A 17,566-nucleotide genomic window follows, 5' to 3' on the forward strand; every position below is an offset into this window, starting at 1 on the left:
GGGACCCCATAGAGACCCACAAGGACCCATAGGGACCCATAGGACCCACTGGGACCCTTAGAGACCAATAGGGACCCATAGGCACCCGTAGAGACCCATAAGGACCCCAAGAAAGCCATAGGGGTCCCTAGAGAGCCATAGGGACCCACAGAGCCCTACAGAGACCCATAGGGACCCTTAGAGACCAATAGAGACCCTATAGGGACACACAGAGACCCCATAGAGACCCATAGGGACCCACAGGGACCCCATAGGGACCCCACAGGGACCCACAGAGACCCTTAGACACCAATAGGGACCCATAGGGACTACAGGGACACATAGGAACCCAAGAGACCCCATAGGGACCCTTAAAGACCAATAGGGACCCTATAGGGACCCACAGGGACCCATAGAGACCCATAGAAAGCCATAGGGATCCCCAGAGAGCCATAGGGACTCATAGGGACCCACAGAGGCCTACAGAGACCCATAGGGACCCTTAGAGACCCCATAGGGACCTGCAGGTACACATAGGGACCCAAGAGACCCCATAGGGAGCCTTAAAGACCAATAGGGACCCATAGGGACCCACAGAGACACATAGGGACCCCATAGGGACCCACAGAGACGCATAGGGACCCCAAGAAAGCCATCGGGGTCCCTAGAGAGCCATAGGGACCCACAGAGACCTACAGAGACCCATAGGGACCCACAGAGACCCCATAGGGACCCACAGAGACCAATAGGGACCCTATAGGGACACACAGAGACCCCCACAGAGACCCATAGGGACCCACAGGGACCCACAGAGACCCTTAGAGACCAATAGGGACCCCATAGGGACCTACAGGGACACATAGGAACCCAAGAGACCCCATAGAGACCCATAGGGACCCTTAGATACCAATAGGGACCCACAGGGACCCTCAGAAAGCCATAGGGACTCATAGGGACCCACAGAGCCCTACAGAGACCCATAAAGACCCAAGAGACCCCATAGGGACCCTTGAAGACCAATAGGGACCCCATAGAGACCCACAAGGACCCATAGGGACCCATAGGGACCCACCGGGACCCTTAGAGACCAATAGGGACCCCATAGGGACCCATAGGGACCCCATAGGGACCCAAGAGACCAATAGGGACCCCATAGGGACCTACAGGGACACATAGGGGACCCAAGTGACCCCATAGGGACCCTTAAAGACCAATAGGGACCCATAGGGACCCTTAGGGTCCCCATAGGAACCCACAGAGACCCATAGGGACCCCCACAGGGACCCACAGGGACCCATAGAAACCCATACAGCCCCACAGACACCCCATAGCTGCCCCACAGCGCCCCATACAGCCCCACAGCCACCCCATAGTGCCCCATAGTGCCCCATAGCCACCCCATAGCGCCCCATACAGCCCCACAGCCACCCCATAGCGTCCCATAATGCCCCATACAACCCCACAGCCACCCCATAGCACCCCATAGTGCCCCATAGCCACCCCATAGCACCCCATAGTGCCCCATACCGCCCTACAGCCACCCCATAGCACCCCATAGTGCCCCACAGTCACCCCATAGCACCCCATAGTGCCCCATACAACCCCACAGCCACCCCATAGCACCCCATAGTGCCCCATAGCCACCCCATAGCACCCCATAGATGCCCCATACAGCCCTACAGCCACCCCATAGTGCCCCATACAGCCTCATAGCCGCCCCACAGCACCCCATAATGCCCATTCAGCCCCACAGCCACCCCATAGCACCCCATAGCTGCCCCGTACAGCCCCATAGCCACCCCATAGTGCCCCATACAGCCTCATAGCCGCCCCACACAGCACCCCATAATGTCCATACAGCCCCATAGCCACCCCATAGCACCCCATAGCTGCCCCACAGCCAGCCCATAGCACCCCCATAGCTGCCCCATACAGCCCCACAGCACCCCATAGCACCCCCTACAGCCTCATATCCACCCCACAGCACCCATAATGCCCATACAGCCCCACAGCCACCCCATAGCACCCCATAGCTGCCCCATACCCACCCCATAGCACCCCCTACAGCCCCACAGCCACCCCATAGCACCCCATAGTGCCCCCACAGCCACCCCATAGCACCCCATAGTGCCCCATAGCCACCCCATAGCACCCCATAGTGCCCCATACCCGCCCTACAGCCACCCCATAGCACCCCATAGTGCCCCACAGTCACCCCATAGCACCCCATAGTGCCCCATACAACCCCACAGCCACCCCATAGCACCCCATAGTGCCCCATAGCCACCCCCATAGCACCCCATAGATGCCCCATACAGCCCTACAGCCACCCATAGTGCCCCATACAGCCTCATAGCCGCCCCACAGCACCCCATAATGCCCATTCAGCCCCACAGCCACCCCATAGCACCCCATAGCTGCCCCGTACAGCCCCATAGCCACCCCATAGTGCCCCATACAGCCTCATAGCCGCCCCACAGCACCCCATAATGTCCATACAGCCCCATAGCCACCCCATAGCACCCCATAGCTGCCCCACAGCCAGCCCATAGCACCCCATAGCTGCCCCATACAGCCCCACAGCACCCCATAGCACCCCCTACAGCCTCATATCCACCCCACAGCACCCCATAATGCCCATACAGCCCCACAGCCACCCCATAGCACCCCATAGCTGCCCCATACCCACCCCATAGCACCCCCTACAGCCCCACAGCCACCCCATAGCACCCCATAGTGCCCCACAGCCCACCCCATAGCACCCCATAGCTGCCCCATACAGCCCCACAGCACCCCATAGCACCCCCTACAGCCTCATAGCCACCACACAGCACCCCATAATGTCCATACAGCCCCACAGCCACCCCATAGCACCCCATAGCTGCCCCACAAACCACCCCATAGTGTCCCATTATGCCCCATACAACCCCACAGCCACCCCATAGCACCCCATAGAGCCCCATACTGCCCTACAGCCACCCCATAGCACCCCATACAGCCTCATAGCTGCCCCACAGCACCCCATAATGCCCATACAGCCCCACAGCCACCCCAGAGCACCCCATAGCCACCCCATAGCACCCCATAGTGCCCCATAGCCACCCCACAGCACCTCATAATGCCCATACAGCCCCACAGCCACCCCATAGCACCCCATAGCCACCCCATAGCACCCCCTACAGCCCCCACAGCCACCCCATAGCACCCCATAGCTGCCCCATAGCCACCCCATAGCACCCCCTACAGCCCCACAGCCACCCCATAGCACCCCATAGCTGCCCCATACCCACCCCATAGCACCCCTTACAGCCCCACAGCCACCCCATAGCACCCCATAGCGCCCCACACACCGGGTCCATGGTGAAGCAGGCTCGGTCCCAGTCCATGGAGGCTCCCAGGCGGCGCAGCTGCTGGTAGATGCGGTCGCCCTTCCTGTGGGGAGATGTGGGGGCAGCTGGGGGAGCCGTTGTGGGGCACCTATGGGGCACTCTTGTGTGTCTATGGGGCACTGTGGGGGCGTTATGGGGTTTCTATAGGGTGCAACAGAGTGGGGGTACCTATGGGATACCATGGGTACCTATGGAGCACCATAGGGTGTCTATGGGGCAATGTGGGGCGCTATGGGATGTCTATGGGGCACTATAGGTGTCTATGGGGCACTGTGAAACACTATGGGGTCCCTATGGGGTACTTATGGGGTATCTATGGGTCACTCACTCCTCCTTCCACCTCCAGACCTTGTGCAGGAACAGCTCTGTGGGGGTCCCCTATGGGTCGCTATGTGTCCCTATGGGTCCCTATGGGTCACTATGGGGTCCCTATGTGTCCCTATGGGTCCCTATGGGTCCCCATGGGTCTCTATGGGTCGCAATAGGTCCCTATGGGGTATCTATGGGGTCCCTATGGGGTTCCTATGTGTGTCTATGGGGTTCCTGTGTGTCTCTATGGTCACTATGGGGTCCCTATGGGTCCCTATGGGTCCCTATGGGTCCCTATGGGTCTCTGTGGGTCCCTATGGGGTTCCAATGGGTCTCTATGGTCTCTATGGGTCCCTATGGGTCGCTATGGGTCTCTATGGGTCTCTATGGTCCCAATGGATCCCTATGGGTCCCTATGGATCCCTATAGTCATGATGTGCCCCTATGTATCCCTATGTGTCCCTATGGGTCTCTGTGGGCTCCTATGGGGTTCCAATGGGTCTCTATGGGTCCCTATGTGTCCCTATGGGTCTCTGTGGGTCCCTATGGGGTACTTATGGGGTATCTATGTGTCCCTATGGGGTACTTATGGGGTCCCTATGTGTCCCTATGGGGTACTTGTGGGTCACTCACTCCTCCTTCCAGCTCCAGACCTCGTGCAGGAACTGCTCTGTGGGGTCCCTATGGGTCCCTATGGGTCTCTATGGGTCCCTATGGGTCTCTATGGGGTATCTATGGGTCTCTATGGGGTCCCTATGGGTCTCTATGGGGTATCTATGGGTCACTCACTCCTCCTTCCAGCTCCAGACCTCATGCAGGAACTGCTCTGTGGGGTCCCTATGGGGTCCCTATGGGTCCCTATGTGTCCCTATGGGTCCCTATGTGTCTCTAAGGGTCTCTATGGGTCCCTATGGGTCCCTATGGGTCTCTATGGGTCGCTATGGGTCACTCACTCCTCCTTCCAGCTCCAGACCTCGTGCAGGAACTGCTCTGTGGGGTCCCTATGGGTCTCTATGGGTCCCTATGGGTCCCTATGGGTCTCTATGGGTCGCTATGGGTCGCTATGGGTCCCTATGGGGTATCTATGGGTCGCTATGGGTCACTCACTCCTCTTTCCACCTCCAGACCTCGTGCAGGAACTGCTCTGTGGGGTCCCTATGGGTCCCTATGGGTCCCTATGTGTCCCTATGTGTCCCTATGGGTCACTATGTGTCCCTATGGGTCCCTATGGGTCTCTATGGGTCGCTATGGGTCACTCACTCCTCCTTCCAGCTCCAGACCTCGTGCAGGAACTGCTCTGTGGGGTCCCTATGGGTCCCTATGGGGTATCTATGGGTCCCTATGGGTCCCTATGGGTCCCTATGGGTCTCTATGGGTCCCTATGGGTCCCTATGGGGTACTTGTGGGTCACTCACTCCTCTTTCCATCTCCAGACCTCGTGCAGGAACTGCTCTGTGGGGTCCCTATGGGTCCCTATGGGTCCCTATGTGTACCTATGTGTCCCTATGGGTCTCTATGGGTCGCTATGGGTCGCTATGGGTCACTCACTCCTCCTTCCAGCTCCAGACCTCGTGCAGGAACTGCTCTGTGGGGTCCCTATGGGTCCCTATGGGTCTCTATGGGGTATCTATGGGTCCATATGGATCTCCATGGGATGTATGTGTCCCTATGGGGTATCTATGGGGTATCTATGGGGTATCTATGGGGTATCTATGGGTCGCTATGGGTCACTCACTCCTCCTTCCACCTCCAGACCTCGTGCAGGAACTGCTCTGTGGGGTCCCTATGGGTCCCTATGTGTCCCTATGTGTCCCTATGGGGTATCTATGGGGTATCTATGGGTCCCTATGGGTCTCTATGGGGTATCTATGGGTCTCTATGGGTCACTCACTCCTCCTTCCATCTCCAGACCTCGTGCAGGAATCGCTCCCTGCCCATCTGCAGCCTCCCCACTCCTCGCTCCCTCTGCAGCTTCCGCTCCACCACCACCTGCGTGGCGATGCCAGCGTGGTCGCAGCCCGGGTTCCACAGCGTCGTCTGCCCGCACATCCGGTGCCTGGGGGGCGAGATGTGGGGCAGGGTGTGGGGCACCATAGGGTGGGATATGGGGTGCTATGGGGTAGTTATGGGGTGGGATATGGGGTGGGGTGTGGGGGGGATATGGGGTGGGATATGGGGCGCTATGGGGTGGGATATGGGGCAGTTATGGGGTGGATATGGGGCACTATGGGGTGGGATATGGGGTAGTTATGGGGTGGGATATGGGGCGCTATGGGGTGGGATATGGGGCAGTTATGGGGTGGGATATGGGGTGCTATGGGGTGGGATATGGGGCAGTCATGAGGTGGGATATGGGGTGGATATGGGGTGGGATATGGGGTGCCATGGGGTGGGATATGGGGCAGTTATGGGGTGGGATATGGGGTAGATATGGGGTGGGATTTGGGGCGGGATATGGGGCACTATGGGTTGGGATATGGGGTGGGATTTGGGGTGGGATATGGGGCACCATAGGGTGGGATATGGGGTGGATATGGGGTCGGATTTGGGGTGGGATATGGGGCACTATGGGGTGGGATATGGGGCAGTTATGGGGTGGGATATGGGGTGGATATGGGGTGGGATTTGGGGTGGGATATGGCGCACTATGGGTTGGGATATGGGGCAGTTATGGGGTGGGATATGGGGCAGTTATGGGGCACTATGGGGTTCCACAGCGTCGTCTGCCCGCACATCCGGTGCCTGGGGGGCGAGATGTGGGGCAGGGTGTGGGGCATCATAGGGTGGGACATGGGGTGCTATGGGGTGGGATATGGGGCAGTTATGGGGTGGGATTTGGGGTGGGATATGGGGCAGCTATGGGGTGGGATATGGGGCAGTTATGGGGTGGGATATGGGGTGGGATATGGGGCACTATGGGGTGGGATATGGGGCAGTTATGGGGCACTATGGGGTTCCACAGCGTCGTCTGCCCGCACATCCGGTGCCTGGGGGGCGAGATGTGGGGCAGGGTGTGGGGCAACATAGGGTGGGATATGGGGTGCTATGGGTGGGATTTGGGGTGGATATGGGGGCACTATGGGGTTCCACAGCGTCGTCTGCCCGCACATCCGGTGCCTGGGGGGCGAGATGTGGGGCAGGGTGTGGGGCAACATAGGGTGGGATACGGGGTGCTATGGGGTGGGATATGGGGTGCGATATGGGGTGGATATGGGGTGGGATTTGGGGTGGGATATGGGGTGGGGGTGTGGGGGGGGATATGGGGTGGGATATGGGGCGCTATGGGGTGGGATATGGGGCAGTTATGGGGTGGGATATGGGGCGCTATGGGGTGGGATATGGGGCGCTATGGGGTGGGATATGGGGTGGGATATGGGGCACTATGGGGTGGGATATGGGGCAGTTATGGGGCGGGATATGGGGCGCTATGGGGTGGGATATGGGGTGGGATATGGGGCAGTTATGGGGTGGGATATGGGGTGCTATGGGGTGGGATATGGGGCAGTCATGGGGTGGGATATGGGGTGGATATGGGGTGGGATATGGGGTGGATATGGGGTGGGATTTGGTGTGGATATGGGGCAGTTATGGGGTGGGATTTGGGGCACTATGGGGTGGGATATGGGGTGGATATGGGGTGGGATTTGGGGTGGGATATGCGGTGGATATGGGGTGGGATTTGGGGTGGGATATGGGGCACTATGGGGTGGGATATGGGGTGGATATGGGGTGGATATGGGGTGGGATATGGGGCAGATATGGGGTGGATATGGGGTGGGATTTGGGGTGGGATATGGGGCGCTATGGAGAGGATGTGGGGCAGTTATGGGGTGGGATATGGGGCAGTTATGGGGTGGGATATGGGGCACTATGGGGTGGGATATGGGGCAGTTATGGGGTGGGATATGGGGTGGATATGGGGTGGGATTTGGGGTGGGATATGGCGCACTATGGGGTGGGATATGGGGCAGTTATGGGGTGGGATATGGGGCAGTTATGGGGCACTATGGGGTTCCACAGCGTCGTCTGCCCGCACATCCGGTGCCTGGGGGGCGAGATGTGGGGCAGGGTGTGGGGCATCATAGGGTGGGACATGGGGTGCTATGGGGTGGGATATGGGGCAGTTATGGGGTGGGATTTGGGGTGGGATATGGGGCAGCTATGGGGTGGGATATGGGGCAGTTATGGGGTGGGATATGGGGTGGGATATGGGGCACTATGGGGTGGGATATGGGGCAGTTATGGGGCACTATGGGGTTCCACAGCGTCGTCTGCCCGCACATCCGGTGCCTGGGGGGCGAGATGTGGGGCAGGGTGTGGGGGCAACATAGGGTGGGATATGGGGTGCTATGGGGTGGGATATGGGGCAGTTATGGGGTGGGATATGGGGTGGGATATGGGGCACTATGGGGTGGGATATGGAGCAGTTATGGGGTGGGATATGGGGTGCCATGGGGTGGGATATGGGGCAGTTATGGGGTGGGATATGGGGTGGGATTTCGGGTGGGATATGGGGCACTATGGGGCACTATGGGGTTCCACAGCGTCGTCTGCCCGCACATCCGGTGCCTGGGGGGCGAGATGTGGGGCAGGGTGTGGGGCAACATAGGGTGGGATATGGGGCGCTATGGGGTGGGATATGGGGCAGTTATGGGGTGGGATATGGGGTAGTTATGGGGTGGGATATGGGGCACTATGGGGTGGGATATGGGGCAGTTATGGGGTGGGATATGGGGCACTATGGGGTGGGATATGGGGCACTATGGGGTGGGATATGGGGCGCTATGGGGTGGGATATGGGGTGGGATATGGGGCACTATGGGGTGGGATATGGGGCAGTTATGGGGTGGGATATGGGGTGGATATGGGGTGGGATTTGGGGTGGGATATGGCGCACTATGGGGTGGGATATGGGGCGCTATGGGGTGGGATATGGGGTGGGATATGGGGCACTATGGGGTGGGATATGGGGTATTTATGGGGTGGGATATGGGGTGCTATGGGGTAGATATGGGGTGGGATTTGGGGCGGGATATGGAGCACTATGGGGTGGGATATGGGGCGCTATGGGGTGGGATATGGGGTGGGATATGGGGCACTATGGGGTGGGATATGGGGTATTTATGGGGTGGGATATGGGGCACTATGGGGTGGGATATGGAGTAGTTATGGGGCGGGATATGGGGCGCTATGGGGTGGGATATGGGGCGCTATGGGGTAGGATATGGGGCAGTTATGGGGTGGGATATGGGGCACTATGGGGTGGGATATGGGGTAGTTATGTGGTGGGATATGGGGCGCTATGGGGTGGGATATGGGGGTAGTTATGGGGTGGGATATGGGGCACTATGGGGTGGGATATGGGGCAGTCATGGGGTGGGATATGGGGCAGTTATGGGGCGGGATATGGGGCGCTATGGGTGGGATATGGGGTGGGATATGGGGCAGTTATGGGGTGGGATATGGGGTGCTATGGGGTGGGATATGGGGCAGTCATGGGGTGGGATATGGGGTGGATATGGGGTGGGATATGGGGTGGGATATGGGGTGGATATGGGGTGGGATTTGGTGTGGGATATGGGGCAGTTATGGGGTGGGATTTGGGGCACTATGGGGTGGGATATGGGGTGGATATGGGGTGGGATTTGGGGTGGGATATGGGGCACTATGGGGTGGGATATGGGGTGGATATGGGGTGGATATGGGGTGGGATATGGGGCAGATATGGGGTGGATATGGGGTGGGATTTGGGGTGGGATATGGGGCGCTATGGAGAGGATGTGGGGCAGTTATGGGGTGGGATATGGGGCAGTTATGGGGTGGGATATGGGGCACTATGGGGTGGGATATGGGGCAGTTATGGGGTGGGATATGGGGCACTATGGGTGGGATATGGGGCACTATGGGGTGGGATATGGGGCGCTATGGGGTGGGATATGGGGTGGGATATGGGGCACTATGGGGTGGGATATGGGGCAGTTATGGGGTGGGATATGGGGTGGATATGGGGTGGGATTTGGGGTGGGATATGGCGCACTATGGGGTGGGATATGGGGCAGTTATGGGGTGGGATATGGGGCAGTTATGGGGTTGGATATGGGGCGCTATGGGGTGGGATATGGGGCAGTTATGGGGTGGGATATAGGGCAGTTATGGGGCAGCTATAGGGCAGCCATAGGGCAGCTATGGGGCAGCTATAGGGCAGCTATCAGGCAGCCATAGGGCAATTATAGGGCAAGTATAGGGCAATCATAGGGCAGCCATAGGGCAGCTATAGGGCAGTTATAGGGCATCCATAGGGCAGCTATAGGGCAGTTATAGGGCAGCTATAGGGCAGCTATAGGGCAGCCATAGGGCAAGTATAGGGCAATCATAAGGCAGCTATAGGGCATCCATAGGGCAGTTATAGGGCAGCTATAGGGCAAGTATAGGGCAATCATAGGGCAGCTATAGGGCAATCATAGGGCAGCTATAGGGCAGCTATAGGGCAGCTATAGGGCATCCATAGGGCAGTTATAGGGCATCCATAGGGCAGCTATAGGGCAGCTATAGGGCAATCATAGGGCAGCTATAGGGCATCCATAGGGCATCCATAGGGCAGCTATAGGGCAGCTATGGGGCAGCTATGGGGCAGCCATAGGGCAGCTATGGGGCAGCTATAGAGCAGCCATAGGGCAATTATAGGGCAATCATAGGGCACCTATAGGGCAATCATAGGGCAGTTATAGGGCAGCTATGGGCAGCTATAGGGCAATCATAGGGCAGCTATAGGGCAGCCATAGGGCAGCTATAGGGCAATCTTAGGGCAGCTATAGGGCAGTTGAAGGGCAATTATAGGGCAGCCATAGGGCATCCATAGGGCAGTTATAGGGCATCCATAGGGCAGCTATAGGGCAGCTATGGGGCAGCTATAGGGCAGCCATAGGGCAAGTATAGGGCAATCTTAGGGCAGCTATAGGGCAGTTGAAGGGCAATTATAGGGCAGCTATAGGGCAGCCATAGGGCAGCTATGGGGCAGATGTGGGGCAGCTATAGGGCAATCATAGGGCAGTAATAGGGCAGTTATAGGGCAATCTTAGGGCAGCTATGGGGCAGCTATGGGGCAGCTATAGGGCAGTTATAGGGCAGCTATAGGGCATCCATAGGGCAATCATAGGGCATCCATAAAGCAAGTATAGGGCAATCATAGGGCAGCTATAGGGCATCCATAGGGCAGTTATAGGGCATCCATAGGGCAGCTATAGGGCAGCTATAGGGCATCCATAGGGCAAGTATAGGGCAATCATAGGGCAGCTATAAAGCATCCATAGGGCAGTTATAGGGCAGCTATGGGGCAGCTATAGGGCAGCTATAGGGCAATCATAGGGCAGCTATAGGGCATCCATAGGGCAGCTATAGGGCAGCCATAGGGCAGCTATAGGGCAGCTATAGGGCAGCCATAGGGCATCCATAGGGCAGTTATAGGGCATCCATAGGGCAGCTATAGGGCAGCTATGGGGCAGCTATAGGGCAGCTATAGGGCAAGTATAGGGCAATCTTAGGGCAGCTATAGGGCAGTTGAAGGGCAATTATAGGGCAGCTATAGGGCAGCCATAGGGCAGCTATGGGGCAGATGTGGGGCAGCTATAGGGCAATCATAGGGCAGTAATAGGGCAGTTATAGGGCAGCTATAGGGCAGCTATGGGGCAGCTATGGGGCACCTATAGGGCAGTTATAGGGCAGCTATAGGGCAGCTATGGGGCAGCTATGTGGCAGCTATAGGGCACTTATAGGGCAGCTATAGGGCATCCATAGGGCAATCATAGGGCATCCATAAAGCAAGTATAGGGCAATCATAGGGCAGCTATAGGGCATCCATAGGGCAGTTATAGGGCAGCCATAGGGCAGCTATAGGGCAGCTATGGGGCAGCTATGGGGCAGCCGTGGGCTCACCATCGGGTCAGGGCGTCCTGGATGGCGCTGGTGAGCGCGTGGCCGAGGTGCAGCGTCCCGGTGACGTTGGGGGGGGGGACGCACATCATGAACACCCCCAGAGGGTTCGGCTCCGAGATGGCGCTGCGCTGTGGGGCAGAGGGCGAAATATGGGGCTGAGGGGGGGGGGGAAAAACGGGGGGGGGTGTGGGGTGGCTGTGGGGTGGCTATAGGGCACGGGGAGGTGGTTATGGGGTGCTATGGGGTGCTATAGGGTGGCTATGGGGCGCTATGGGGTGCTAGGGGGTGCTATGGGGTGCTATGGGGCACAGGGGGGTGGTTATGGGGTGCTATGGGGTGCTATGGGGTGCTATGGGGCTGTGGGGGTTCAACTTCGAGATGGCACTGCGCTGTGGGGCAGAGGGCGAAATATGGGGCTGAGCGGGGGGGGGAAAAGGTGGGGGGGGTGGGGTGGCTGTGGGGTGGCTATGGGGTGGCTATGGGGTGCTATGGGGTGCTATGGGGTGGCTATGGGGTGCTATGGGGAGGCTATGGGGTGCTTTGGGGTGCTATGGGGTGGCTATGGGGTGCTATGGGGCTGTGGGGGCTCGGCTCCGAGATGGCGCTGCGCTGTGGGGCAGAGGGCGAAATATGGGGCTGAGCGGGGGGGAAAACGGGGGGGATGTGGGGTGGCTGTGGGGTGGTTATGGGGTAGTTATGGGGTGCTATGGGGTGGCTATGGGGCACAGGGGGGTGGCTATAGGATGCTATGGGATGCTATGGGGAGGCTATGGGATGCTTTGGGGTGCTATGGGGAGGCTATGGGGCGCTATGGGGTGATACGGGGTGGCTATGGGGCACAGGGGGGTGGCTATAGGATGCTATGGGATGCTATGGGGAGGCTATGGGGTGCTATGGGGAGGCTATGGGGCGCTATGGGGTGCTATGGGGTGATATGGGGCACAGGGGGGTGGTTATGGGGTGCTATGGGGTGCTATGGGGTGGCTATGGGGTGCTATGGGGTGGCTATGGGGTGGCTATGGGGTGCTATGGGGTGCTATGGGGCCGTGGGGGTTCGGCTCCGAGATGGCGCTGCGCTGTGGGGCAGAGGGCGAAATATGGGGCTGAGCAGGAGGGGGAAAAAGGGGGGGGGGGGGGGGGTGGCTGTGGGGTGGCAATGGGGTGCTATGTGGTGCTATGGGGTGGCTATGGGGAGGCTATGGGGTGGCTATGGGGTGGCTGTGGGGTGGCTATGGGGAGGCTATGGGGTGCTATGGGGTGGCTATGGGGCGCTATGGGGCATAGGGGGGTGCTATGGGGTGCTATGGGGTGGCTATGAGGTGCTATGGGGTGCTATGGGGTGGCTATGGGGTGGCTATGGGGGGGCTATGGGGCGCTATGGGGTGCTAGGGGGTGCTATGGGGTGATATGGGGCACAGGGGGGTGGTTATGGGGTGCTATGGGGTGCTATGGGGTGCTATGGGGTGCTATGGGGTGGCTATGGGGTGCTATGGGGCTGTGGGGGTTCAACTTCGAGATGGCGCTGCGCTGTGGGGCAGAGGGAGAAATATGGGGCTGAGGGGGGGGGGGGAAATGGAGGGGGGTGTGGGGGTGGCTATGGGGTGGCTATGTGGTGCTATGGGGTGGCTATGGGGTGCTATGAGGTGCTATGGGGTGGCTATGGGGTGGTTATGGGGTGCTATGGGGTGGCTATGGGGTGCTATGGGGCTGTGGGGGTTTGGCCCCGAGATGGCGCTGCGCTGTGGGGCAGAGGGCGAAATATGGGGCTGAGTGTGGGGGGGGAAATGGAGGGGGGTGTGGGGTGGCTATGGGGTGGCTATAGGGCACGGGGAGGTGGTTATGGGGTGCTATGGGGTGCTATAGGGTGGCTATGGGGCGCTATGGGGTGCTAGGGGGTGCTATGGGGTGCTATGGGGCACAGGGGGGTGGTTATGGGGTGCTATGGGGTGCTATGGGGTGCTATGGGGCTGTGGGGGTTCAACTTCGAGATGGCACTGCGCTGTGGGGCAGAGGGCGAAATATGGGGCTGAGCGGGGGGGGGGAAAAGGTGGGGGGGGTGGGGTGGCTGTGGGGTGGCTATGGGGTGGCTATGGGGTGCTATGGGGAGGCTATGGGGTGCTTTGGGGTGCTATGGGGAGGCTATGGGGTGCTATGGGGTGCTATGGGGTGCTATGGGGCCGTGGGGGTTCGGCTCCGAGATGGCGCTGCGCTGTGGGGCAGAGGGCGAAATATGGGGCTGAGCGGGGGGGGGGGAAATGGTGGGGGGGTGGGGTGGCTGTGGGGTGGCTATGTGGTGCTATGGGGTGGCTATGGGGTGCTATGGGGTGCTATGGGGTGGCTATGGGGTGCTATGGGGAGGCTATGGGGTGCTATGGGGTGCTATGGGGCCGTGGGGGTTCGGCTCCGAGATGGCGCTGCGCTGTGGGGCAGAGGGCGAAATATGGGGCTGAGCGGGGGGGAAAACGGGGGGGATGTGGGGTGGCTGTGGGGTGGCTATGGGGTGGTTATGGGGTGCTATGGGGTGGCTATGGGGCACAGGGGGGTGGCTATAGGATGCTATGGGATGCTATGGGGAGGCTATGGGATGCTTTGGGGTGCTATGGGGAGGCTATGGGGCGCTATGGGGTGCTATGGGGTGATATGGGGCACAGGGGGGTGGTTATGGGGTGCTATGGGGTGCTAGGGGGTGGCTATGGGGTGCTATGGGGTGGCTGTGGGGTGCTATGGGGTGCTATGGAGTGGCTATGGGGTGCTACGGGGTGGCTATGGGGTGGCTATGGGGTGCTATGGGGTGCTATGGGGCGGCTATGGGGTGCTATGGGGTGCTACGGGGTGGCTATGAGGTGCTATGGGGTGATATGGGGTGCTATGGGGTGGCTATGGGGTGGCTGTGGGGTGCTATGGGGTGGCTGTGGGGTGCTATGGGGTGCTATGGAGTGGCTATGGGGTGCTACGGGGTGGCTATGGGGTGGCTGTGGGGTGGCTATGGGGTGCTATGGGGTGGGTATGGGGTGATATGGGGTGCTATGGGGTGGTTATGGGGTGGCTATGGGGTGGCTATGGGGTGGCTATGGGGTGCTATGGGGCCGTGGGGGTTCGGCTCCGAGATGGCGCTGCGCTGTGGGGCAGAGGGCGAAATATGGGGCTGAGCAGGGGGGGAAAACGGGGGGGGGGTGTGGGGTGGCTATGGGGTGGCTGTGAGGTGGCTGTGGGGTGGCTATGGGGTGGCTATGGGGTGGCTGTGGGGTGGCTATGGGGAGGCTATGGGGTGCTATGGGGTGCTATGGGGTGATATGGGGTGATATGGGGCACAGGGGGGTGGTTATGGGGTGCTATGGGGTGCTATGGGGTGCTATGGGGTTGCTATGGGGTGGTTATGGGGTGCTATGGGGTGGCTATGGGGCACAGGGGGGTGGCTATAGGATGCTATGGGATGCTATGGGGAGGCTATGGGATGCTTTGGGGTGCTATGGGGTGCTATGGGGTGCTATGGGGCCGTGGGGGTTCGGCTCCGAGATGCCACTGCGCTGTGGGGCAGAGGGAGAGAAATGGGGCTGAGCGGGGGGGGAAATGGGGGGGGTGTGGGGTGGCTATGGGGTGGCTATGAGGTGCTATGGGGTGCTAGGGGGTGGCTATGGGGTGCTATGGGGTGCTATGGGGTGCTGTGGGATGGCTATGGGGTGGCTATGGGGTGGTTATAGGGTGCTATGGGGTGGCTGTGGGGTGGCTGTGGGGTGGCTATGGGGTGCTATGGGTCATCTATGGGGCAGCTATGGGTCATCTATGGGGCAGCCGTGGGGTTTCTATGGGGCAGCTATGGGGTTTCTATGGGGCAGCTATGGGTCATGTATGGGGCAGCCGTGGGGTTTCTATGGGGCAGCCGTGGGGTTTCAATGGGGCAGCTATGGGTCATCTATGGGACAGCTATGGGGCTGCTATGGGTCATCTATGGGGCAGCTATGGGTCATCTATGGGGCAGCTATGGGGTTTCTATGGGGCAGCTATGGGTCATCTATGGGGCAGCCGTGGGGTTTCTATGGGGCAGCTATGGGTCATCTATGGGGCAGCTATGGGGTTTCTATGGGGCAGCTATGGGGCTGCTATGGGTCATCTATGGGGCAGCTATGGGTCATCTATGGGGCAGCCGTGGGGTTTCTATGGGGCAGCTATGGGGTTTCTATGGGGCAGCTATGGGGCAGCTATGGGTCATGTATGGGGCAGCCGTGGGGTTTCTATGGGGCAGCTATGGGTCATCTATGTGGCAGCTATGGGTCATCTATGGGGCAGCCATGGGGTTTCTATGGGGCAGCTATGGGTCATCTATGGGGCAGCCGTGGGGTTTCTATGGGGCTGCTATGGGTCATCTATGGGGCAGCTATGGGGTTTCTATGGGGCAGCTATGGGTCATCTATGGGGCAGCTATGGGTCATCTATGTGGCAGCTATGGGTCATCTATGGGGCAGCTATGGGGTTTCTATGGGGCAGCTATGGGTCATCTATGGGGCAGCTATGGGGTTTCTATGGGGCAGCCATAGGGTCTCTATGGGGCAGCTATGGGGTTTCTATGGGGCAGCTATGGGTCATCTATGGGGCAGCCGTGGGGTTTCTATGGGGCAGCCGTAGGGTTTCTATGGGGCAGCTATGGGTCATCTATGGGGCAGCTATGGGTCATCTATGGGGCAGCCATAGGGTCTCTATGGGGCAGCCGTAGGGTTTCTATGGGGCAGCTATGGGTCATCTATGGGGCAGCTATGGGTCATCTGTGGGGCAGCCGTGGGGTTTCTATGGGGCAGCCATAGGGCCTCTATGGGGCAGCTATGGGGTTCCTATGGGGCAGCTGTGGGGTTTCTATGGGGCAGCCATGGGGTTTCTATGGGGCATCTATGGGGCAGCCATAGGGTTTCTATGGGGTTTCTATGGGGTTTCTATGGGGCAGCCATAGGGTCTCTATGGGGCAGCCGTAGGGTTTCTATGGGGCAGCTATGGGTCATCTGTGGGGCAGCCGTGGGGTTTCTATGGGGCAGCTATGGGGTTTCTATGGGGCAGCTATGGGTCATCTATGGGGCAGCTATGGGGTTTCTATGGGGCAGCCGTGGGGTTTCTATGGGGCAGCTATGGGTCATCTATGGGGCAGCTATGGGTCATGTATGGGGCAGCCGTGGGGTTTCTATGGGGCAGCCGTGGGGTTTCAATGGGGCAGCTATGGGTCATCTATGGGACAGCTATGGGGCAGCTATGGGTCCTGTATGGGGCAGCTATGGGGCAGCTATGGGTCATGTATGGGGCAGCTATAGGTCATGTATGGGGCAGCCGTGGGGCAGGCGCTGACCCCATACTCCGGCTTGAAGAATCCCTCCTTCTCCCACCAGCTGTACCAGGCCGCCTCCACGTAACGCGGGCTGTAGGAATCCGGCAGCGGCACCGAAACGTCTGTGGGGCACAGCGGGGCGTGGGGTCACTTGTGGGGCTGGGGGGTGGTGGGGGGTTATGGGGAGATGTGGGGTGGTGGGGGGCTGTGGGGTGATGGGGAGATGGGGGGTGGGGGGGAGATGTGGGGTTATGGGGAGATGTGGGGTTATGGGGGGCTGTGGGGAGATGTGGGGTGATGGGGGGCTGTGGGGTGATGGGGGGTTATGGGGAGATGTGGGGCTGTGGGGTGATGGGGAGATGGGGGGCAGATGGGGGGTTATGGGGTGATGGGGAGATGTGGGGTGGGGGGGAGATGGAGGGTGATGAGGTTGTGGGGAGTTATGGGGTGATGGGGGGCTGTGGGGAGATGGGGGGTGATGGGGTTGTGGGGTTATGGGGCGTTATGGGGAGATGTGGGGAGATGTGGGGCTGTGGGGTTATGGGGCTGTGGGGGGTTGTGGGGTGATGGGGGGTTATGGGGAGATGTGGGGTTCCGGGGGGTATGGGGGCTTATGGGGTGACGTGGGGCTGTAGGAATCCGGCAGCGG

General features: G+C 59.6%; 1 protein-coding gene and 1 long non-coding RNA gene across 2 annotated transcripts in view; both read right to left on the reverse strand.

The window, feature by feature from the left end:
• VARS1 (valyl-tRNA synthetase 1) overlaps window positions 1-17,061 on the reverse strand; it is a gene marked incomplete at both ends in the record, with an annotated part of 97,394 nt that extends 80,333 nt beyond the window's left edge. Inside the window, 4 exons of the mRNA XM_052670826.1 lie at window positions 3,330-3,411; window positions 5,569-5,733; window positions 11,610-11,737; window positions 16,939-17,061. Coding sequence (XP_052526786.1) covers window positions 3,330-3,411; window positions 5,569-5,733; window positions 11,610-11,737; window positions 16,939-17,061 — 498 coding nt within the window. The remainder of the gene's footprint in view (window positions 1-3,329; window positions 3,412-5,568; window positions 5,734-11,609; window positions 11,738-16,938) is intronic.
• LOC128074747 (uncharacterized) lies at window positions 3,645-5,222 on the reverse strand. Its single transcript, XR_008203439.1, has 4 exons — window positions 5,171-5,222; window positions 4,884-4,932; window positions 4,651-4,759; window positions 3,645-3,716 (listed from the first exon to the last, which is right to left on the reverse strand). It is a non-coding gene; the product is annotated as an uncharacterized LOC128074747 (long non-coding RNA).
• Window positions 17,062-17,566: the final 505 nt, after the last annotated feature.

Source organism: Tympanuchus pallidicinctus, unplaced genomic scaffold, assembly GCF_026119805.1.
Source record: "Tympanuchus pallidicinctus isolate F22 unplaced genomic scaffold, pur_lepc_1.0 scaffold99, whole genome shotgun sequence".
NCBI classification, from domain to species: Eukaryota; Metazoa; Chordata; class Aves; order Galliformes; family Phasianidae; genus Tympanuchus; species Tympanuchus pallidicinctus.